The 25,441-nt window shown below is 32.5% G+C and overlaps 1 protein-coding gene across 1 annotated transcript; it reads right to left on the reverse strand.

The window, feature by feature from the left end:
- Window positions 1-242: 242 nt before the first annotated feature.
- LOC127734942 (TWiK family of potassium channels protein 7-like) lies at window positions 243-13,430 on the reverse strand. The gene is made up of 2 exons (XM_052244990.1): window positions 12,864-13,430; window positions 243-2,332 (listed from the first exon to the last, which is right to left on the reverse strand). Exons 1-2 carry the CDS (start codon window positions 13,327-13,329, stop codon window positions 1,341-1,343), a joined length of 1,458 nt encoding a protein of 485 aa, XP_052100950.1. The 5' UTR covers window positions 13,330-13,430; the 3' UTR covers window positions 243-1,340.
- Window positions 13,431-25,441: the final 12,011 nt, after the last annotated feature.

Raw genomic sequence — 25,441 nt, forward strand, 5'->3', positions numbered from 1 at the left:
ACATGAGCTTATGTGAACAACGGACATTATATTCCAAACAACATTAAATTTTAAATAGACAATAGGAAAACCGGGTGTGACTTCAAGAATTAGCTAGTATACAATGCTTTGCATCATCATATTTGCAGTATTTGCTAATACATAATTAAAATATTTGTTGGTATAATAGAAAAACAAAGGATATGGAGTATCTATCCATGACACAAAATCAGTGCATGCACAGCGAAAAAACACACAAAAAGCAAAGGAAAAGCGCTTTTATTGTTGTTCTTCATCTCAAAGTAACGGTGAAGCCTTGAACACGGAGCCAAAAAAACTACACATTAAAACAAAAAATATGTTTGGCAAACAATATCTTATTTAGTATAATTTAGACGGGTTTCACGGAATGAGATATTATATCAACAAATAAAAGGCTTTTTATTTGTTATTTGGTACAACTTGGAATATAAATAAATATACATATTTTAAATTAAGGAATATATCTCCCTCATGCAAAGCTCTGATTCCTTTCCAGATTTTGGAATATATCACCCTCATGCAAATTCCCGATTTTGGAATATATCCCCCTCATGCAAAGTCTCGATTTTGGAATATATCACCCTCATGCAAAGCTCTGATTCCTTGCCCGATTTTGGCTATACGTTTGTGTCCTTTTTGGTTTATAAGCTCTCCACTTTTTTTAATAAGCTTTTGCTTTTCAAATATTTCAGGGGTGTGAAGAATGCCAACAATATACATCTGTTGTATTTTGAAAGAACTATGATATAATTTGTATTTCGAGTGGCGAACTATTTTTGTTTCGAATGACATAGTTTTAAAAATGTTGAGTTCTTTCCAAAATTATAAGCATAACAACAATCAGCATTTCACATTTACCTACAACAAACTGGGTTTTAATCTCTGGGAATCAACCCCACAAAGAATATTCGCACATGTTTTCTGTATTTTACATTTTATTTACAAAAAAATGAAGAGGTAGAAAGCTAACACTAACGCTAAATACATCTGCTTAATGATGATTTGAAAAACAATTTTAGACAGATGGCAAGAAGGTTGTTGTACCAATTGTAATTACGTCGAGAGCTGTGTTTATGTAACGTCACACAGTGCTTTCGCTTCATTAAAGCACTATTTGTTGTGTAATCTTCCACTTTGATGAAATCACACGGAAAACAATTTGACAACTGAACATTCATACTGAAAACAGTCTCAAAAGTGGACGGAATGTAGTAGAGACTTAAATCAGGGGACAAAAACAAAACATGAAATTGTATATGGAAATATCGAACAGTTTTTGCGTCACTTGTAGCAGAAGTCATTTGTAACATTTGGAATAACTATGGCTTTGGTGTGTTCTCTTTTGATCTACTCTCAGACGAATCTAAAGAATGTTTTTTTGCCCTTTTTAATTCATTTTGAATATTTATTTCAATGTTTTTCTTTACTTCTGATATCTTATCCTTTGCACTGGTCCCTGCTTTTGACACTTTGTCTTTTGCTTTATTCATTTCTTTGCCGACAGAGGCCATTTTTTCTTTTCCCGCCTCAACAACTCGTTCTTTAGCTTTATTCATATGACCTTTCGCTTTGTCTATTTGTACAGTGAAGAATTCGATTCCAACATTAACGCACATGGAAACCAAGGAAAGACCCATGAATAAATATATTGCGGAGATGAGGAAATATTTCGGATGCGCAGGTGTTACATCCCCAAATCCAATAGTACTTATAGATATAAACACGAAGTATATGCAATCCAAGAAATCCCATGATTCCCAAAATTTATACATGATAGCACCAAGAAAAATATAAATCAGTAATATTATGCAAGCAATTGATATTGGCAAGTTGAAAGAGTCATCAATCTCTATATCATACATAACTTTAACGCGATCAGTTGAAGACAAAGTCGACTGGACTTCAGGTGATTCTTCTAAGGAATCTTCACTTCCGGTTTTTGATTTCAAACTCGAATTTGGAGACGGACCTAATCCAGATTGTTTTTTAACAAATACAATCGACTCCTCGCTTTTACTTCTTTTCTTTGTAGTTGGGTCTATTTCGTTACTACATGTTCCATTTTCTGCATTCTGAACGCTTTGTTTACTTTTTCGACTGCTCAGGCGACTTCGGACTTGTTTAATTACTTTTTTGCGGAAGGTTCCAGTGTAGTAATATCGACGTGCACGTGCATACATCCATTTAAGAAGAACAGTAAAACGTCTACCAACTTCTGCCAAAACTAGCAAAGCAAGGGGTATGCCTAATACAGCATAAACCATGGCTATAAATTTGCCGATTCCAGTAAGCGGCACTATGTTTCCATAACCTGAAAGAAGAAATTATTATGCATATTGAATACCCTAATGACTAAAAAAGGAAAAGCTAAAACTGTTATTGTAAAGATTACAGATTGAACAAAGTGTCTGCATTTTGCACAACTTATAAATATCGAACGGTTTTCTTAAATGACGTTAATCTCAATATATCGTTTCAGTCCAGCGTATTCAATAGGACTTTGTCAACGATTCTTGTGATTTTAAAGGTTCTTATAGAACCGCTACATTTTTTTTCCTTTGCATTTTGGCCCTATACATGTTAAAATATGAAGTAAATGGTGCAATACAATTCATTTTGTAAATATATTAAGTTTTATGCTTTGGCAGTGCTTTGATAGTCAATGAATGCAAACAATTTGTGATTATTAAGGCCTATATGATGCTTAATAGCACATCAGCTTGCTAGACTCAAGCTATAGCAGCCACTCTTTGGGTTTGTAGATATATCTGAAAACTGACAGCTAGCGGAGTGGCTGGTAGCGAATGGCTGCTAGCTTGAGTCTAACCATCAGCTTTATGTATACCATGATGTAACATTTGCTTAAATTAACTGATACATTGGGGGAAAACTCATTTCTGGAAAAAAAGAGTATGAATTTCAATTGCATTTTTATATACCAACAAAAACCCAGTTGTTTGCAATGCTGTTTGTACATACCATGTTTTTCTGGTTGCATTTAAAAACTTTATCTAGTATGAGTTGAGGTTTACTAATTATACATATACTTTAGATTTTTGGTGATCGAAACAAAATATGGAGCACCGTTAGCCTGATTTTTTTTTTATTGAAACACATCTCATCTGTAACGATGACTCTTTATTCAGTTATTTCACTTGATTTCTTCAAGTGGTTATTCGGTTCTTCTAGTAATTATAATTTTAAAAGATATTAATTAAAAATTATAATTTATAAAATTAATGGAATCTGATTTGATATAATATACAATTTTTAATGTGTATTTAAACACGTCTGAATGTTAAATGGTTACCTTCCAACAACTTGAACTTTACCCATTTCATTTTGTTTTTATTTTAATTACTGTTGCCGTTGACAGAGACGCACATTAATGCACTAATAAGATCACTATTTTATTTCAAAGGACTTTTTAAGGATGCAACTTCGAGATCCATTATAATCTGTATCTACCCACAACAGTTCTTATGTGACAATTTGTAACAGACAATTTGTCTTCAACTAAAATATATTTCTTTACTAAAATTGTTACGTGAACATGAGAGTACCCGAATTGCACTAATTTTAACAGTTTTTAAACCAAACCTACGTTTATTTAAGAAAAAGACAAAAGTTTCCATTCTGTGTTCATTTTGTAGATGTATCCTTATTTATTACATATTTCCACAAGCGGTCTACACCTAAACGTACCGTACTCCAAACGACCCAAATTTCCGTAATGAGGAATACATAAATTGTACCCATGCTTATCTTCACTTCCGTAAAAATCGAACAACTGATGTTTTGTTTTATTTCTCCGCATTTTTAGAATAATTTGACGGTAGTCCATGCTTACTTTGCATTTTGTAAGGAATGGATGCCCGTAAATGTTACATTATTTAATTGTTTATTTAGAAAAGTTAACTTTCACTGGATACCTCATTTGTTGATATACAATTTGACCGTTTTGTGTATATTTAATTATATTTAGCTGTGTTTAAAGACGGGCAAAATGACAATTGATAAAACGTTGAATTGTTCAATCTCTCAGAAAACCTATAAGATTTAAGCTGCTTGTTTTGCATAATAGTAGCAGTTTGGGTACTCGGACGTTATGTAAATAAGTATATATTGTATAAGAAAAAAAATATGCTATTGTAAACTTTACTTCAATAACCATATACACAAATGAAACCATGCAAACCAAAAATATACGTCACATATATAAGGTATATTTTACCTTTAAGAATATAAATAGAGATTTCCTCTTTTAACTGGTATCTACCCATATATCCCCGTATAGATCTTAGAAGTTTAGAAGATTGTGTGTACATGTGGATACTTTCTTCTAAATCAGATATTGTCAACTTACATAGAAAAAAACGAAAAAATCAATCTAGGTTCGTTAAAAGCAAAAGAAGAAGTTTATTTCCATTAAATGCGCTCTCAAGGAGCATCATCCCCAACATAAAAATTGCGTTTGATAAATTGGCAATTAAGTGGATATGTTACCTAACCGCAGAAGGCACAAATTAAGTGACGCACGTGGTCGATATATATATGAAGACAGACAATACTATTTGTATAAATATTATGAGGAGATGCACGTAACTGACATGTCATCATATCGTGCCTAATGCAGAGGGGTCAAGACTACAGGAGCAACCAAGGAACGATGCTAATTAAATAACATGCCCAATTGCACATAGTACCAAAAACTAAAAAAATAAACACATACACATACACATGGGAATGACCCTATTCGTCTAGAATTGAATACATACAAAACGGTTTATTATTATTGGAGAGTCAATATATGCCATCATGGCATCAATTCATCGTGCCTAGTACAGAGAAGCTAGATCTATATGTTACCTACATCGATTGAATAACAAACAGAATATTATAGACGTCGATCTGGAGATAACTGCCGTCCTTGGGAGGATTCTCAGGGCAGCTGTCAGGTGTTATAGAGTTGTCTGCATGATGCGTATTGTTATAATTTTTTCTGCACCATCAGAAGCATCAGTAGCAATAAGAATTAAACGTTCCATTAAACAATAATATTTTGCGTTATTTTCATACAGCAAATAGCCAAATCTAATCTAATAAGATGTATCAATAACTTAAAATAACATTTAAGCGCTAACTGATATACAGAGGTTAACGACCGCCAGCCACAGAGTTCATTCTCATTATCTAATCTCCGACAGATATATTCATCCTATATTGTAGGTCATTAAATGGTTTTTGTAATTTGTATACAAAAAGGATGATTTTTTATCAAACATTAATGTGAAATAATATAGTTTTTTCCTAAAAACCTGACACTATCTAGAGAATTTTAAAGTTTTTACTATGTCCATCTTTTTCACAAATCAAAACTATTCTTGAATATCGACACTATGCAATCATAATGACTTGAATTTTTCTCTTTTTAAAATCGTTTTAATTCGGATTTGCACTAGTGTCTGGATGTGTTGCGCAAATAAATATAGTTAAAGTATAGATTTATTTATCTATATTTTCTTATAAAAAAGGTCCAGAATTGTACGATGCTTAAAAAAAGAAAAAATCCAAAAATGTACACTTGAACAAAATCTCCATGTCTAAAGGAGTGACATTCTTGTTATCCTATTTATCTTTTTGTCGTTTCCAAATTTTCGAGTTGGAGAATTGTGGGCTTGTTGAATTATTAATCCCTATTTTTTTACAATTTAATGCGTGAATCTTAAGTTATTTACTCTGTCATAACAGTGAAAGAGAGGCGAAAAATACCAAAGTGATATTCAAAATCATAAGTCGAAAACAAACTGACAATGCCATGGCAAAAAACGAAAAACGACGAAAAGACAAACAGCACACAAAACACAACAAAGAAATCTAAAGACTGAGCAACACGAACCCCACCAAAATCTGGGGGTCATTTCAGGTGCTACGGACGGATAAGCACATTCTGCTCCACCTGTGGCACCCGTCGTGTTACTCATGTAAGTACAAATCCGGTGAAAATTCTTATTCGGTTGGTTACATTCGAGGAAAAGAGGAGGGGATTGTGTATTCGATTAATACTCACGAAGAAAATACAATGTTGATGTTTGTTTTGTTATATTAAATATTACTGAGAATTTTGATAGATAACATCTTGGATACCATGGAAAATTACTGATATTTAAAACGTAAAGAGTGATGTATCTGTTGTCTTTTAAACAATCAGTACCCTGAGTTTTTGCATGTAATAAATGTTACTTTTTATCGCCAATCTTAAAACCCATGTGTACATACAGGTAGAATGTTTAAACTTTTACAGTCACCTTATCTGTTGTCCCCAAACAATCAGTACCATGAGAGTTTGCATGGAATAAATGTTACTTTTTATCGCCAATCTACAAAACCCATGTGTACATACAGGTGGAATGTTTTACAGTACCCTTATCTGTTGTCCTCAAACAATCAGTATCATGAGAGTTTGCATGGAATAAAAGTTACTTTTTATCGCCAATCTTAAAACCCATGTGTACATACAGGTGGAATGTTTAAACGTTTACAGTCACCTTATCTGTTGTCCCCAAACAATCAGTATCATACGGAAGCCGATAAGGGCCATTCAAAAAAAAAATTTATGTCGTAATTACGACATAACATGTCGTAATAACGACATCACTATGTCGTAATTTCGACATAACATATCGTTATAACGACATAACATGTCGTTGAAACGACATCGCTATGTCGTAATTTCGACATAACATGTCGTTATAACGACATCGCTATGTCGTAATTTCGACATAACATGTCGTTATAACGACATCGCTATGTCGTAATTTCGACATAACAAGTCGTAATTACGACATCACTATAGCTATGTCGTAATTACGACATAGCTATGTCGTAATAACGACATCGCTATATATATAAAAGAATATGTATTATGATTGCCAAGAGACTAAATGACACAGGAATAAGCAACTATAGGTCATCATAATGCCCTCAATAATTAGAAAAGCCCCCGCATAGTCAGCTATAAAAGAGGGACGAAAGATACCAGAGGGAGAATCCCCGAAATGACAGCTGTTTAACAATTTAACTCAAACGAGTGAAAATAACGGTTTTAATAATGTACAAACAAAGACCGAAACACGAATATGTAACACAGCAACAAATGACAACCACTGAATTACAGACTCCTGACCGCTATCTGATAATAACGACAACCTTATAGTTTAACTTTTCACTTTTTGAAGCGATAGGAATTTCAAAATGGTCGCCAGTAAAGGCAAAGTTTGTATTGTAAACAAATTCATCTTTTTTTTTTAGAATAATGAACACTATATGCAATCAAGCTTAATTAAAGTTATTCACTAGCACCTCAGACTTGCACATACTAGAACTTTATTTATAATCAAGTCAAATGAGACCCAGTTGAATAGGGGAGCAATCTAAGCTCCCTGGATCCTCTAATTATGTTTGGCATTGCAGGTTCTGAATAAGATGAATTTTAAGCTTTTCCCAATAAAGACTATGTTAAACTTTGGATTCATAGTGCTCAGACCCACGGATCTCTGTACCTTCATTTGTACACACTTGAATCTTAATGTACTACTGAGGCTTGATGCAAATTATTACTGCATTGCTATTGTTGGTTCTTAATGAGATTCTTCAAGCGTCCTCCCCATTGAAGCCCTATTAAAACTTTGTACCCCAAGTTCTTTTAACCACTGTTCCCCAGGACAACTATTCCTACAAACTTAGAGGGAGGGTTGGGATCCCGCTACCATGTTTAACCCCGCCACATTCTTAATGTATGTGTCTGTCCCAAGTCTTTAATTTACATATTTGATTTTCGTTTATTTTTGTACATAAAATAGGCGGCTAGTTTTTCTCGTTTGAATTGTATTACATTTGTCATTTCAGGGCCTTTTATAGCTGACTATGCGGTATGGGCTGTGATCATTGTTGAAGGCCGTACGGTGACCTATACTAAAAGTAATTGTTAATTTCTGTGTCATTTGGTTTCTTTTGGAGAGTTGCGTTTTTGAACAAACCAGCGTATCCCAAAGCCTTGATAACCTCTGTAGGCCCCAAATAAGACGAAAAAACATCAAAATTGGAGAGAAAACTGAAAATAAATGGTTTCTAACCTCAGGGATATTAACCCTTGGCATGCTGAATTGTTATCAGAAATTGTCTAAATTTCGAGTATTTGTAAAAATATGCAAATGATATGCAAATGAGCTGTACCCTGATGCTGATGCATACTGATTGCATTAAATCTAAGATAGCCAAGGGTTAATATCCCTGAGGTTAGAAACCATTTTTTTCAGTTTTCTCTCCAATTTTGCTGTTTTTTTCTTCTTATTTGGGGCCTACAGAGGTTATCATGGCCTTGGGATACGCTGGTTTGTTCAAAAACGCAACTCTCAACAAGAAACCAAATGACACAGAAATTTACAATTAAAGTCACCGTACGGCCTTCAACAATGATCACAGCCCATACCGCATAGTCAGCTATAAAAGGCCCCGAAATGACAAATGTAATACAATTCAAATGAGAAAAACTAGCGGCCTATTTTATGTACAAAAATAAACGAAAAACAAATATGTAAATTAAAGACTTGGGACATGCACATACATAAAGAATGTGGCGGGGTTAAACATGTTAGCGGGATCCTAACCCTCCCCTTAAGTTTGTAGGAATAGTTGCCCTGGGGAACAGTGGTTAAAAGAACTTGGGGTACAAAGTTTTAATAGGGCTTCAATGGGGAGGACGCTTGAAGAATCTCATTAAGAACCAACAATAGCAATGCAGTAATAATTTGCATCAAACCTCAGTAGTACATTAAGATTCAAGTGTGTACAAATGAAGGTACAGAGATCCGTGGGTCTGAGCACTATGAGTCCAAAGTTTAACATAGTCTTTATTGGGAAAAGCTTAAAATTCATCTTATTCAGAACCTGCAATGGAAATGCAGGACTTCATAATTTACACAAATCTGTACATGCCAAACATAATTAGAGGCTCCAAGGAGCTTGAATTGCTCCCCTATTCAACTGGGTCTCATTTGACTTGATTATAAATAAAGTTCTAGTATGTGCAAGTCTGAGGTGCAAGTGAATAACTTTAATTAAGCTTGATTGCATATAGTGTTCATTATTCTAAAAAAAAAAAAGATGAATTTGTTTCCGCTACAAACTTTGCCTTTACTGACAACCATTTTGAAATGCCTATCGCATCAAAAAGTGAAAAGTTAAACTATAAGGTTGCCGTTATTATCACATAGCGGTCAGGAGTCTGTAATTCAGTGGTTGTCATTTGTTGCTGTGTTACATATTCGTTTTTCGGTCTTTGTTTGTACATTATTAAAACCGTTATTTTCACTCGTTTGAATTAAATTGTTAAACAGCTGTCATGTCGGGGACTCTCCCTCTGGTATCTTTCGTCCCTCTTTTATAGCTGACTATGCGGGGGCTTTTCTCATTATTGAGGGCATTATGATGACCTATAGTTGTTAATTTCTGTGTCATTTAGTCTCTTGGCAATCATAATACATATTCTTATATATATATAGCGATGTCGTTATTACGACATAGCTATGTCGTTATTACGACATAGTGATGTCGTAATAACGACATGTTATGTCGAAATTACGACATAGCGATGTCGTTATAACGACATGTTATGTCGAAATAACGACATGCTATGTCGTAATTACGACATAATTTTTTTTTTTTTGAATGGCCCTTATCGGCTTCCGTAGTATCATGAGAGTTTGCATGGAATAAATGTTACTTTTTATCGCCGATCTGAAAACAATAACCTTATCGATTTTCTCCAAACAATCATTACCCTGAGAATTCGCATGGAATACATGTTACGTTTATCGCCAATCTGAAAATCAATATGTCTATACATGCAGGTGCAATAAATTACAGTACCCTTTCAACACTTGTATTGTTTGCACCAGATAAGAAACACCAATCCGCATTATTCATGGAATATCTAACAGATAATGGTAACGAGTTTATTTTATTAGGTAATGACGACCTAATTGATAATCATTAACTAGCAGCAATATCTATTACAGATGCGATACTATATAGTGGCAGGGAAAAGGTAAAGAGAAACCTCAAACAACTATTCCCAATTAGCATACAAAGCAGCTTGGCATCGTCTAAATGTCAAGTGTTCACGACTGTCAAATATCATCAACGATTTATTGTCGGTTCGTTATATATACATATATATATATACAAGTCTAAATTTAAAACAACGTTCAAACCTATGATTGCGTTGGATAAAAACCGCAATTTTTATACGTGTGCATGCAAAACAAATTTCTTGGTAGAGGGGTCTAAATACAGCGCAAACAACATTTTCCAAAAGACCAAAAAAGTGAAAAAGTATATTTTAACAAAACGCATTTGACTAGCAGGTCGAACAACGGATGTTCTTAAACACTGCTGACTGCCATGGCGATTGCCAAATAAACGGATCACCAGATGTAACAAAATGGATCTACATTATTAATTTAATACCAAACAGAAAACAATAAACTTGCGGAAAAGATTGTATACCGCAAACATGAGGTGCAAAAATTGATACACCATATCCGGATTTCGACAATTAATGTCTCTTCAGTGATGTTAGGAATCGAAACGTTATTTGGAAGGCCATATGATATATATATATATTCTTTTCTTGCTAAATCTCACAAAAAAAGTGAGGAGACTTTGCTTGTTAATAAGAAAAAGAGGTATACACGGAGCAAAAACAACATTGTTTTATTTCAACGTTGTTTTACCCAGAATGAACCTATGGTTTCCTCTAAATCAATTTGTAATAATGATAGCGACAAGCTCGAGTGCCAATCACCCATCTGAAATATTGTATTTAGAAGATGATATTTTCTTTTCAATCATTATGAAGATGAACTTCTATCTTCCGATCTAAATTTCTATTTATATGCAATTAAAACATAAAAAATATTTTTCTGCTTTATAACTTTATAAACCTCTTGAAATTAAAATGTCAAAAAAAGTAAAATAACAACGGAAAAAATTCAAAACGGAAAGACCCTTATCAAATGGCAAAATCAAAAGCTCAAATACATCAAACGGATGGAAAACAACTGTCATATTCCTTGGTACAGGTATTTCCTTATGTAGAAAATGGTGGATTAAACCTGGTTTTATAGCTAGCTAAACCTTTCACTTGTATGACTGTCGCATAAAATTCCATTATATTGACAACAATGTGTGAGCAAAACAAACAGACATAATAGGTAAAAATGTCAAAATTAGGGGTACAGCAGTTAACATTGTGTTATAATCTTAATCACTATAAAAACAAACAAATATGTCAACAAAGAAAAACAAAATGGCATATAGACAAAGCACATAAGAAAAGAAGAAAGACAAGAATACAAAAAATGACCATAGCACAATAACACAATGGCGGGATGTATTACTGTGTCCGTTAACAAGAACAAATGTTGAAACTTCAACGTCATCAGACATCATTATCTTTATGAGGGTCTGGATCGGGGTTCCTTCATTTCTGTATTCTTTAATTTTTTAGGTCATTTTCTTTATTATTTGTACTTTTTGACCATTATTCTCCTGTCTTCATATTTTAGCATTGAATTTTATTCTCTATTCTTTATTTTTTGGTCCATTTTTTTCTATTTTTATTTTTTGGGTCCATTTTTCTCTGTTCTTTATATTTTTTGCCTTTTTATTTTCTTTTCTGTAAACCCCAATCCACACCCTCATAACAAATGAAAATTTTAGAAAACTCATCATTGGACTTGGTTCACGCACTTACAACGATGGACTTACTCCCCATACACGACTTTATTCCTGGTTCTTTAGTTAGAGAAAATAAGTATGAACATACCAAGGGGGCACTCAAAACTGAGTCGAAGAAAAGACGTACAACACAATGACCACAAACAAAAGAAGAAAAGACGTAAAACACAATGACCATAAACAAAAGAAGAAAAGACGTACAACACAATGACCACAGACAAAAGAAGAAAAGACGTACAACACAATGACCACAAACAAAAGAAGAAAAGACGTACAACACAATGACCACAAACAAAAGAAGAAAAGACGTACAACACAATGACCACAAACAAAAGAAAAAAGACGAACAACAATCCACTACTAAAACAAAGTGAAGATTGAGCAATACGAACTCAACCAAAACTGGCAAAAGCAGTCGTTTCTAAAGGGTTAGCATTCTAAGCTCAACCAGTGACACCAATGTAAAAATCCAAGATGTAATCGTCGGTTATAAGGTTTCATGCTATTGACTGTTGTCGTTTGTATAACCCTTAGACATTACAAAACTCATAAACGATCTGTACATGAAATTCTCTAACGCTCAAACATGTCGTTGATCAAAACTGAAAGTTTGAAATGAAGCCATGAAGTTAGTCAAGGAATAGACAAGATGATGAACTGTAGAACAGTAAATATCACCTCCAAAAGCCTTAATTTGACTGTATGGTTAACGTTTTATACAATGACTTTAACAGTACCAATTTTACTGCACCAGATGCGCATTTCAACAAGTAATGTCTATTCAGTGATGCTCGAGGCCAAAATATTTAAAACCCAAAAACCTAATACCAACGTTGATGAGCTATTAAAACCAAAAAAGGACAAAAAAAAGCCAAACCAGGACAATGAATCAGAGCTATGCATTAGGGGGATACATTCCTTAATTTAGAATGAACTAAATAAGTTAGTCCCCTTCAATGTAAGTAGTAGTGAACTTTTAAGGGTTTTTGCAACCATAAGGAACTGAAAATTTCAATGATTGCAAATCCATTGATACTCACCAATAGTTGTATAAATAGTCCCACAGAAGAACAAGGCGCTCCAGAAAGTCCACACAGTGTCTGGACCAGCAACTGTTCCACGACTGCGAACCTCTGCTTCATATTTAATTAATAACTTTCTTGTTTCATTAAACCACGTGTCATTGTATGTAGAATAATTCACCCAGAAGTTTTTTGCTTCCGAGTAAAAAAATTTAATATAATTTTCTCTGGTTTCTTTCATATCTTGCTTCACTTCTAATTCATTTTCCGATTCAATACTTTGGAATAGTAATGCACCTAAGATACTGTATATAACTAACAATATAATTAATCCACCAATGGATTTACAAACACGGTAGAACTTTATAATCGCATCTTTTATCCTACTTAATATCATTTGCATGTCAAATTGCTTCTTAACTCCAAGTTCTTCATTTTGTTGTTCAAATTTTCCGGCCTCTTGCTCTCCGTTATTATTCTCCATGTTTCTCCCTCTAAGTATAATATACAGCTAACGACATAGAGAGGCAGTTTATATATACAAGAATATTACAACTGTGTTTATTAATAGACAGATTTGCATACTCGTCAAAGTCAGCAACAGAGAGTTGAATCATTCGCACTATAGAATGTATGTTGTACCAAAAGGCGTTGTTACTGGTAGGTAAGAACCAGTAGCTGTCAGTATGTGATTGCAAAAAATGCATTACATAATGTTTATTACTGCATGTAATGTGGATTATCTTCTAAATAAACATTTATTTAATAATTTTGTGTTGCCATTTCACAAATTACCAAATTTTAGCGACGCCATCCAGTTATTGATAACAAAATTGATAATAATAATAATAATAAATTAATTATTTTGTTAAATTATTACACGAAAGTTTATGTAAATTAATAATACATGTAATGTTTTTTAATCATCCGAAGTTGTTATATATATTCGTGACCAAATGACGTAGAAGTGAGCAACTATAAGTTCATGTTTCAGTTCAATACAGAATGGCATGTTGCAGCAAATTATTTTCAAACTAAAATTTTATTTGAGGAAAATGATGAAATTTGGTCGGGTTATTAGCCAACTAGTAGCTGTACTTTTATTTTTTTTCTAATGAAAATATATTTTCGTACTGGGTGGACAGTATCCACGGGTACACTTTGCCAGCAGTGCTTTGAGCAAAATTGTGCAAGATTATATTGGGTTTGATTTGAATTTGTTTAACATCGACATGACTTATCACATATTTTCCTAAATTTCCCAGTTGATAAATTAAGAAATTACTAAGAAACTATAAAGGTTACAACTCGCTCAGGCAAAGTTGATCTTTGCTAAAAATTGCTTTTCTAATTAGCTCCCTTTTTCATTCAGATCCTAAAGTTTCTGCGTATTTACAAATCCCTGGAATGCAAATGTTTGGGTTAGAGCGTTTTTGATGAAGTAAATCCGGAAAAACGTTTCGGACGCACGAAATTTGTGTTATTTTTATAAGATTAAAAGAGAGGCGGAAAATCCCAAAGGGATATTCAAACTCATAAGTCGAAGAAAAACTGAAAAGTTAATGAGGATTTAATCATAACCGGAAATAATCATAGGAATAAATAGCATATACTGAAATATTCCGATTGATTGATTAGTGTTTAATGCCACTTTCAGCACTATTGGCTATTTCGTAACGGTCAGTATTTATTGATGCAGACAGCCGGAATGATCGTAGAAAATCACCGACCTTCGGCAGGAAAACTGACAATCCTAGTCAAATAAGATTAAAGTCGAACGCACCTACCACTTGCGGGGTTCGAACTCTGAACCTCGGTATTGACAGGCTAGTGGTACAGAAGTAAAAATATTTGGCCACCGAGGCCCCTAAATATTCCGACGATAAAGGCTTAATTTTGAATTAACAATGATACTCGTGACTAATATTAGTCTACCATGACGGAAACAGTAAACTGATAAAATCTATGAATTATCAGGTTACACACTGTCAGCCACACCGACCAGATAATATCAACGATTAAACAGTTATGGTTCAATGTGACAGACGTTTTAGCACGATCGTGCTTGGACGAAGAGTAGCTTCAGTCCGATGTTGTTAATACTTGCAAAAGTCAAATATAAAGAAACATAAACCGAATTATACAAGATAATTTTTTACCCAAGGTGGTGGGGATCCTGATAAACCCATCAAACTGATGGTGTCAAGGATAAATAATAGTAAACAATGATAGACATATCATCTCCTAGGCGACCATTTAAAGATGCCGCGGCCGAATACTATATTATAAGAAATATAGTCCTTCAGACTGCTGATTTTGATTTGATATTTGAAACAGTATATGATAATTTTGTTTAGAAAAGGCTCATTAATTAAGTATATCACAATAATTTGAACCCTTGAATTACATTAATGGATATTAAAATAAAGTCCATCCAAAAACATATGCTTTGAATTATGATATATCATAAAGCAAAACAATAATCAAGTCTGTTTAATGTAACTTAATGATAAACGTTATGGAAAATAACATACTTATATACAAGATCAAAGTGCTTTTTGAGTGTAATAACTGTAATCGAAGCTCAGTTTGTAGTTTGTTAATATTTTCTCCAGTATTGTATTTAGTTTTATTGTTTATATTCTTTATACATCTGCCTTTGAACTAACGTTATAAAAAAACTTTCAAATGTAATGATATTGATGCTGGTACCGTACAGATACTTGCCCACCAGCAAACTTTACACAAGGTAACATAACTATTATGATTATGAATACTGAAGACTGTAGTTACATATACAATATTCGTACAGTTTAGGAAAATATAAAATTTATTTGACGAGCTTTTCTCCTGTTTCGTAGCGAGTACAAATAAATTTTATATTTTCCTACACTGTGCGAAAATTGTTTTTATCCTGCAATTTAATATTGATCTTAAACGTATAGTTTTTCCCCATCCAAATCGTTGTTGAATGAAATCGATGTGACTTAACGTTAACGCGGACCGCTATAAGGACCCCAAATTGAACTGTTACGTAAAGAGTACAAAAAATGTAATTTAAACATAACCGTTCGCTCACAACAGAAGTAGAATACCAGGAGACTTTAATCTTATAGTATACGTTTATCGCTTCATGTTATCTGCCACCCTGTGTGTAGTAGTATTACTAAGGTCGATTGCAGGATAAAAATTATTGATGCTAACCAGTTTACTATGCAGAAGAGAGGGTAAAGGGTTTTGCACTATTTTTTGTTGTAAATTTAAGGGAAAAAAAGAGTTAAAACTTTTTCAAAGCATACTAGAATTCATCTTAAAAGAGTCTATAGTAGAAAGCTGTTTACATATTTGATTAAAATCTATTTCAGTCAAATATATATTTGATTCCAATTATATTACAAATATTATTTATTCCCCAAAAAACACCTGGTAAAGAAAAATGGTCAAAAAGAAAAAAAAACTGACAAATAACAGCCAACAAAACACTACACAGAAAACTAACGATTGAGGAACGCTAACCCTACTTATAAATTGGGGGTGGGTGGGGGGAATTTGTTTTGACAAATTTGTTTCCATTTAAACAAGCATGTAGTAACTACAGTGTTTTCAATTACCCGTAGATTGCCTTCCGTGTATACATATATAAGATATGATTCATTTTGAATAACCGAAATTTAAAGCGCTCGTAGTATTGATCATCAAATCCATGATAACAAAGTTTTTTTTGCATGTTTTAATATAATTTCTTTTTGTTTTGTCTTTCTGTGAGGTTTTGGATAGAATTTTGAATACATTTTATTCTACGTTTAAACTACGGAAAAAAAATCTCAGGATTCAAGAACAGGTAATAACATAAAACAAATATATTCAACTGCAAGGTATATTAATGTTAAAAATATTTGTCCATATAAACTTGACAATTTTAAGGAAATCTATTCAAACGATGAAGATTTAAACAATATAAATGAGTATGAGTCACATAGTGTATATACTTTAGGAACAACCATTTAACTTCAAAGGGGGGGGGGGGGGGGTATGGTTTTTTGTCGGAGTCAGAAATTTTTTGTTTGAGTTTTTCGACGATATCAATCAAATTATTTTTTTTCAAAATTTAACACTATAAGGTAACGGGAAAATCTGGATTCAGAATATTTTTTTTTTTTGTCATCTGCTTATTTTTTTTTCCATCAAATTGGGGATCACAATATTTTTTTAGTAAAAAAAACCATAAACCCCTCCCCCCTTGAAGTGAAATGGTCGTTCCTTTAGTACATGTTGTGCTGTTGATTACATATCTTTGGTAGACTCTGTTTAGTTTATGTACAACATGTCTCGATTTAAAAGCTTGACTTTGAGACCAACGTTGACCTTGTGATGTCTTGGTTCGTTTTATTATGTTTTCTTATTGACTTATACCCACATCTGCTTTTATTCATATATAATGTCATCGAAATATCATTTTATTTGTGAAAATTGTGCTATATAAAACTTCTGCTCTGTTAACCTTGAATACCAATTTAGATTTTTTGAATTATCACGTATCAGCAACAGAAGAACATTTGGTAATACAAATCTATTTGTAGTACTCATCTGACAACATGCATTTATCGGTTGTCATGGTTTAGTGCAAAGGGGCAATAACTGTCTCGATGTATCTTATCTATGAAGGGTCACTTAGAACAAACCAAGCTACATTGTATGGTAACATGCATCGGTGTTTGATAAACCAAATGACACGTGTACAATTTTTATCATGCCTGAAGGATCTTAATAAACTGTCCAATCAATCTAATAAAACGTGCGATTTTATCTAAAGCTGTTTCTGTACAAATAGTTCGTGTTTCAACACTGTGCAACATTGGTTATTTCATTATTACGTTAGTCTAACAGGAATGCAATATTCTCAATTGCACATTTCACTGCTAAGGTTGTGTTATTAAATCTACATTGTAAAAAGAGCAAATATACATGTATCATTGGATAAATGAGCCAGCCGAGGCATGACAAGACTTATTGGTTGACCTTTTTATGTACGATTTTCTGTGTCGTTGAGGGTAATGTATCAAAAATTTGTACCCCGTACCTTCCTTTTTATTCAGAAAAGATAACATATCAGTTCAAATCTCAATTTTCAGCAAACGTTTATACATAAAACTTAAGAAATATTCTTTTTCATGTATAATGACGCAAATTTTGAATCTGAGCGCAATTCACATGCTTTACAAAGCTTGTGCCTTTTACAACGTTTCTATAGGTTCAATTATAATAGCACTTTGTATTTGTAAAGTCAATGAATACGGAAACTTCTAAAAGTAAGTTTCTTTCGACAGAACTTTAAATTATCATCATTAGGTGAAAAAAAACTTTCATTCAGTTAATTAATGAATACAAACACGAAGACGTTACTAAATTGAAATCTAATTTTAGTTAATAATTTCATGGTAGGTAATGAGAAATTGCTTCAAGGACAAAATGTCCTTGAAACTAAAAAAAACCAAAATTTTCGAAATTCTGTACAAGAGAATTTTACATGCCCATTGAACAACATAAAACAAATTACAAATGTTTCATTATAGCTAATTGACAGAAAGTTTGTTCTTTATTACCAAGAAATTTCATTTACAATATTAATTTTTTCACGCGTTATATACATAGAAAATATTGTGCTTATTGAACTTAAATGAATTTAACAGGTTCCTAGAGTTCGGCTTAGGGTTAGAAGATTATATTTTTTTAACTTAGGTGACAGTTTACGATGATTTTGTGGTCGGTTTAATTCGTAGAACAGTTCCAGTTTGATTTTTGCCTTTTAAAACAAGTTTGAAATTGTTTGTGAAGATTAAATAAAGATAAATAGGTCCGGGCCAATCAACATGTAGGCAAATTCCATGTCGATGAACAGAAAAAAGGTGGATGCAATCACATACATGTAATTGTTGGTATCTTTACAGCAAGTTTTTTTTTTACACAGCGGTGAGCCAGTGGTGACAGGAAGGTATCTATATCAAATCTCGAATATAGACTCTCAGACGTATTCGGAACAGCATCTAGTAGGTGAATACGTGTAGTGTGACTATATGGAATATGTACTGTAACATATTAAAAGTTACTGAGTTTAAGTACTCGGTCACATCGTTCAAGTATTATGATCATATAGTCTAACCAGTAGACATCCTATTACAGGGGGAAGACAAACGGGAGTTGATCTGGCACTTACGACCAGCTTAATGGCTGATACGTGACTCAAGCTTTAATGACGAAGATAGAAAAATTAATGAGCAAAGATCCTGCAATTTCATTGCTATCAATTATCCTTAAGTGTTTATATTGTTACTGATCTCTGAAACTGCAATATTAAAACGGTGGATATAATTATGCGAAAATAAAAACTCGGAAAAAAGAACGGGAGTCATATGCCCTGACTAACCTTAGTTAGTGATGATATGCTGTACTAGAGACAATCTAGTGCATACTTCTGTGGTATCCAACAATGAATCTGACAAAACTGAACAAAGAACCGATTAACCGCACTCATTCTCTTTTATCAAATATAATTGTTTGAGACATACATTAGAGTTTAAAGTGCACTCCTTGTACTCATTGGGCAGTTTACTTCGATATTACAAGCAATTCCAATTCATTTATGGACGTATACCCATAAAACAGTAATTATGACATTAAAATCTCTATCTGATTCATAGTTTATTTAGTTTTCACTTAATCAAAGCTTTTTAATCCATCAACAGTGAAGCAAGCCAAAACTCTATGTTTCTGCATTCACACTCAGTATCAAAGCTTATTTATTTAATTGAGTTGTCTATTACCTGCGTAAAGAATGATTGAAGCGGAATTGTGTTTTTAACCTTCAGTATGTATATTCAAATCGTACTTAGCACAAATGGCAATAACAATAACTGTTCGTCCGCAACTAACCTCCATTAAGCGCACTTTTTCTCCATTTGAAGATGTTTTACACTTTATGGACAATACAGAGAAGTGCAATTTCTAACTTTAATCTTAAAGAATATCTAGTAATAAAAATTACATAAGGCGCTTATAAAATATCGGTATATTGGAAAGGGTATGGTATGATTTCAATGCCCACAACGTTCGGTCGAGAATGTTTGGAAAGCTAATGGTAAAAAAAACCCGCAGAAGTAGTGTTCAAATTTAAAAAACCTTCCAACTGAAGACTCAATAGGCGTTGCCACTGCATCTTTGATAATAATGTTACCATAACACTTAGATATAAAAGCCAAATTTCCCTATTAATCCCGAGTTCTATCCTATCAAAATATGTATTGGGGTATAGAATACAGTTAAACATATTTATTCAGTATTTTGTATTTCCTTTTAGGTTATAAATTTATTCAGTTTTATATGATAATGATCATATTACATAACATCTTTCTTCTAGAATATTGTGCCATACTATTTTTGCAATGTATCTGGAATCAACAAACTTCTTGAATTGCGACTTAGTGATATCACGATATCTGGTGCAATGTCGAGAAATTATTTATCACGTGTGATTGATCCCTGTCATACACAAGAATGAAGGACATTTTATCCGAACGGCCTTATCAGTACACATGCTGTGTCATCGATAAATCTTATCAATTGTTACCATTGATGTAAACGAGGAAAATATACACTGTTATTATTTTAAACATATTTTTTTTTACCTAAAATGTGATAAAAATTTTCCATAGCAAGTGAACTTCTAGAAGGATTTCCAAATATGATTCTTTAAAAAAAATAACTTTAAGTCAATGTTTACTGTTGTCAATGGCCTTTTGAAAATAGCGTTCATATTTTTTTCTTTCCCCCCTATGTTTCAATTGTGATATTGTGTTTTGGTCTATGAGTTGATTCTTTAAAAAATCATAAAAACTTCAATTTTCGTCTCAGTTCAATTTTTCCATAGCAGATAAGCTTCACAAATGATAAAACAATCTAATTATGAAAGAAAAAATATTTTAAATAAATGTTTACTATTGTCAATTGCATTTTGAAATGGAAACTCCAAACTTCCGTTCGATCGATGTTGTATACAATATATTGGCGGATTCGAATTAATATAGAGACATAATTGAAAGGTTGACTTTATAAAAGTTTCTGCTCTGTCCAATTTTATTATTTCTTAAAAATATATAGTAATTAATCACAAGACTGTAATTATTGAAAATTCTATCAAAGTTTAAAGAAATTTGATACAGAGAAATATATGAAAATGACGTCTTTTGTTAATGAATTAACCATGTCATATTTCGTTATTTTCGAACCAAAAAAAAAAATAAAAATACCCAACACACATATGCATTCAAAATTGAGATTAAGTCATTTTATCAAAATTAAAAAGACTTACTTTCAATACGCATACGAGATATCAGTATATTAAGGTCATACATTAAATTATATATCTCCATCAAGCCTAGCTCTGATTCTTCTCACAGGTTCGGCTTTACTTTTGGTCGTGTTTTGCTTTTATCATCTCTTCAACGTTTGTATAAGTTTTGGACTTAAACTAACTTAGACGCCAACAAAAAAATCATATTTTTGATTTTGATAGTACAATATAGTTAAACATAAGGGCATGTCCACTTTCCAGATAAAGTACGAATTGAGTAAAATAAAAATAAAAATGAAAACAGTACTATAATAACCTCATGCGTTCGAATAGTACATCTGGTCCCCTCGGATCAGGAACGTCCAAAGCAAAACAAAAATTGATGTACACATACCGAGTGACGTCAAGAGTCATACGACCAAAATAAACATAATAATACAAAGACAAATACAGAGAAAACGGTAAAATAAATAAAATTATACATAACCTTAGCACCTAGAATCTATAACTTAAGACTATCCTGTATTAATTGTGAAGTTGACGCTGAGTATTTTCATTTAGGTCTTGGTACTTTCCGATAAACTTTTTGAGAAAAAGGACGGTACGTTCTTGCACCAAACCCGCGCTAATCAATTTTTAACTTAAGGTAGATCATTGGTATATGTTTCCCGAGACAGAATTTTCTTATACTTTGCCAAAATTTGATTAGAATGATCATGAAAAAACACATTTTTGTGCATTAAAAGAAATCTATGAGATAGAATTTTGAAAAAAATTGTAAGAAGATAGGTTTTATAATATGTTTTAAGATAATAAAAAGAAAAAATGGTGTCACCGAACTTGTTTTCTTGCTACAAGTAAAAATTTAAAATTTCCTTATCAGTCCAGTATAATTTTTTTACTAATAGAGTTATCTCCCCTAAAATTGCTTAGTTGAAAAAAATTATTCTAAAACACAAATGTTTGGTATTTGTTTAAATATTTTGGATAATGCAATAAATCAGCAAGTTTTCTTCATATATATAAACTGTCTAATCAATAAAATTGCACATCTGTCTACAAATTTGCAGATTTGGGCAAATAACTAGACTGATAGTGTACTGCCATAGTACAATCCAAGATGGCGGTATACCATGAATCTACCTTAAACACCGATGACGTTTAACAAAGTCTGAGTAGCAACTACAAGCTCTTGAATATCGTATGAGTTGTGAAATGTATACTCCATACGCGGGTGAAGTTATTATATTGCTGCTAAGGTGATGGAAACTTATAATTGAAAAATTAAAATCGTCTCGTTTGTCATACTCTGGTACTAAGATATATAACAAATATGTTGTCAATGAGAAACTCAAACATACTGATTACTTGTCATGTTTTAGCCTCTGATTTATATTAAAAAATATGACGAATTGTAACCCGACACAATAAATTTGTAGCGTATGGAACCCTTTTAATGAGAACAGCATTGTGGATTATTTCTTTAAGACGGGTTTTCAATTTTAATGTGGTATGGTGGTGTAAAGGGTGGAAAAATCGAAGTTTTGATAGAATTCATTTCAGAGAAGGAAAAAAATTTAAATTTTTCAGAAGTTCTTTATAGAATTTACATATGCTTAATGCCACTTCGCAAATAAACAGTGTTTCTGCAATCCCTCTTTCACTGCGGACAAACTTTTTGTCAATCTAATGGACAATTCCTTGGTAGAACATGCAAATGAGCCGGCTATGTATCGTTGTATGTACTGAGTTTTGTGAAGTTTAATTGTCCAATAAAAACAAGGTAAATCCTCAGATTTGTTGCCCAATGGAATGTTCAATGAGGCCATGCAGGACTTGTGATCTGCCAAGATATTATCCTTATAAAACGTTACGTTTGTATACTTGGGATTACCCGAGTGTTCATGTATTCCCAATTCTTTGATAAGACACTCATAGTAATAGAGTTAACAGACAAAAATAATATTGTTTGAAGCTTTGTTCGCAGGAATAACAACATATTTATCGTGAAGGGAAGTTAGACATTTAACAGCTTTTTTGTGTCTAATTAAGGATTTTTACACAATTTTTCAACGTTGTATCAAATACCTTATTGCTTTTACTCAATATGACCGAGTGTCTAGTTCAACCTTTTCTCGTTTTGCCCATGCTCTGGCGTAGTCCTCAACGGAACAATAATGATTTTAAAGTTTTTGTTCCAATTGTTGTGTTGTGGCTTTTTTAATTTAGGACCATTTTATATCACCTTCCGGAGATATTTATGTTGAACTATGTTTACATCACCAGAAATTGCACGGACAGGGGGTTGTTAATACCGGTATATGGAAAGTGGGAACAGTCACAAGTCAGAGGGTTTTCAAGTATTATTCTAAATCAAGGTTTTCCAATCGTTGTTAATAGTAAAATATTTTAGGTGCAATGGTTTTGGTGTATCTGTAAGAGACAAAAGGAGCAGACTGATTTTGAAAATAAAGCGGAATTTTTTATGTTACTTTACATTTGTGATGTAGAATGTTGCTGATGTTGATAGCATCGATTTATATATTTGTAAACTGAATTTGAAGGAATTCTTATTTTCATCATGTAATAGTTCCGATCTTACTGATTAAAAAAGACGGGACAATATCTACATCACAAATTATACTTATCAGTCTGTATGTTGGAGAATACATATCTATACATCCTTTGGCAAGTGCATAATCTCTTAAACATTTTAGAAAGTTTATTGGCAGTTAAAATGTTTTATTGCAGAAGGCTTCAAGTAAAGGCAGATTCAACATTGAGAGATTGTAGCAATAGGTACTGCTTAAAACTCAACCCTAACAAATAAATATAAGCTACCAGGAAATTATAGATCATCATCGTATTATTCATATATAATAAACAACGAAAATAAATCATATGAAACAAATGAGCTTTGATCTTCCGCAAATGAAGTTGTATAAACCTAACTACATCTTCTAATGATTGTTTCTCCTGTTTGTTGGTTCTTTTAAATGATTTCATTATATATATATATTATATATATAATAAAACAAACATATATGAATCATCAAACCTCTCAAGGTGGAAATGGATGGTTTGAGCGGGAAAGGTGTGAAGTGGGTGAATAAAACAATTTTAGAAAAATAGAGGACGGTTGGGAGGTTGTAGGGAAACATATAATTAAGTTTATTTTCTTACATACAATGAAGGCTTTATCAAGTCTTTTACAAGGTAAACAGATGGAAGAATATTTGCATGCAGGGACCTTAGTTTAAATGAAGCTATCAGTATTAAAAATTTATAGTAATGTTTAATTCCGAATTGGTCTTAAGACTTAAAAAAACTAATTTAAGTTGAGAACATAAAAAAAACACTAAGATGCAAACAAAGACATCATTCGAGAACAAGCAAATTATTACATTGAATTAATTCAGGTTGTTTTCTGAACATAATTTTTTTTTCGGCAAGTGAATGATGGAATAACAAAAAGTAGAGTTGAACGAATATCAAAGATAGATCAGTAGCAGCAATAATCTCGGTATGAAAGACTAGAAAAACAGATATCAAATAAAACAACTATTGAACACAATTCCCAAGCCGCGCTTGATACAAAATGTGCTTCTGCCAATGCATTTGCACCTCAATAGAATTGCAGAATGAAGCATTTAATTCTTTATTGTCATGAAGTTTTTTTATGGGTAAACGACATTATATTATTAAAATAACTAATTCACTTTAGCATCAATGCGAATAATGAGACATATATATTAATAAAATCTAAAAAAAAATGATAATTTTTCAATTTCTGTCAATGATAATTATTGCTTCTACGTTTCTTTTTGATTTGTCAGCACTTGTTTGTCAGAAAGTAATTTTTTTCTCACAATCAAAACTAAGTGAATCATCAAACAGGAAAGGCCAAACTTCTGTGTTGTTAAGTTTGAACAAATTCATTAGTTCGTGTTAGAGGTTATTTCTTTCGTGATTGAGGTTATTTCTTAAGTATGACTGGTAAACAGTTCAGAAGCCGTAATTAAAAGGGATTTGTGATCCGTTTTATATTTGTATTTGTAAAATGTCATTTCTCAGGATGAGCTTAGGGGTCATCTATAATACTTGTACAATTTTGCGAAGTCGTAATGGGTTAAAATATTGAATTATAACTTTAAACAGATTATGCACAGTTCCTTTGATTAATAAAATTTGATCAGTTGATGCAAGAATAAGTTACATGATGAATAAAAAAATCAACTGCAAACACCTT

Source organism: Mytilus californianus, unplaced genomic scaffold (genome assembly GCF_021869535.1).
Source record: "Mytilus californianus isolate M0D057914Y unplaced genomic scaffold, xbMytCali1.0.p SCAF_3, whole genome shotgun sequence".
NCBI lineage: Eukaryota > Metazoa > Mollusca > Bivalvia > Mytilida > Mytilidae > Mytilus > Mytilus californianus.

Coding starts and splice junctions, on each gene's coding strand:
- LOC127734942 (XM_052244990.1), bottom strand. CDS start 13,329: ATGGAGAATAATAACGGAGAGCAAGAGGCCGGAAAATTTGAACAACAA. Junction 2,333..12,863: donor GACTATTTATACAACTATTG/GTGAGTATCAAT, acceptor TTCTTCTTTCAG/GTTATGGAAACATAGTGCCG.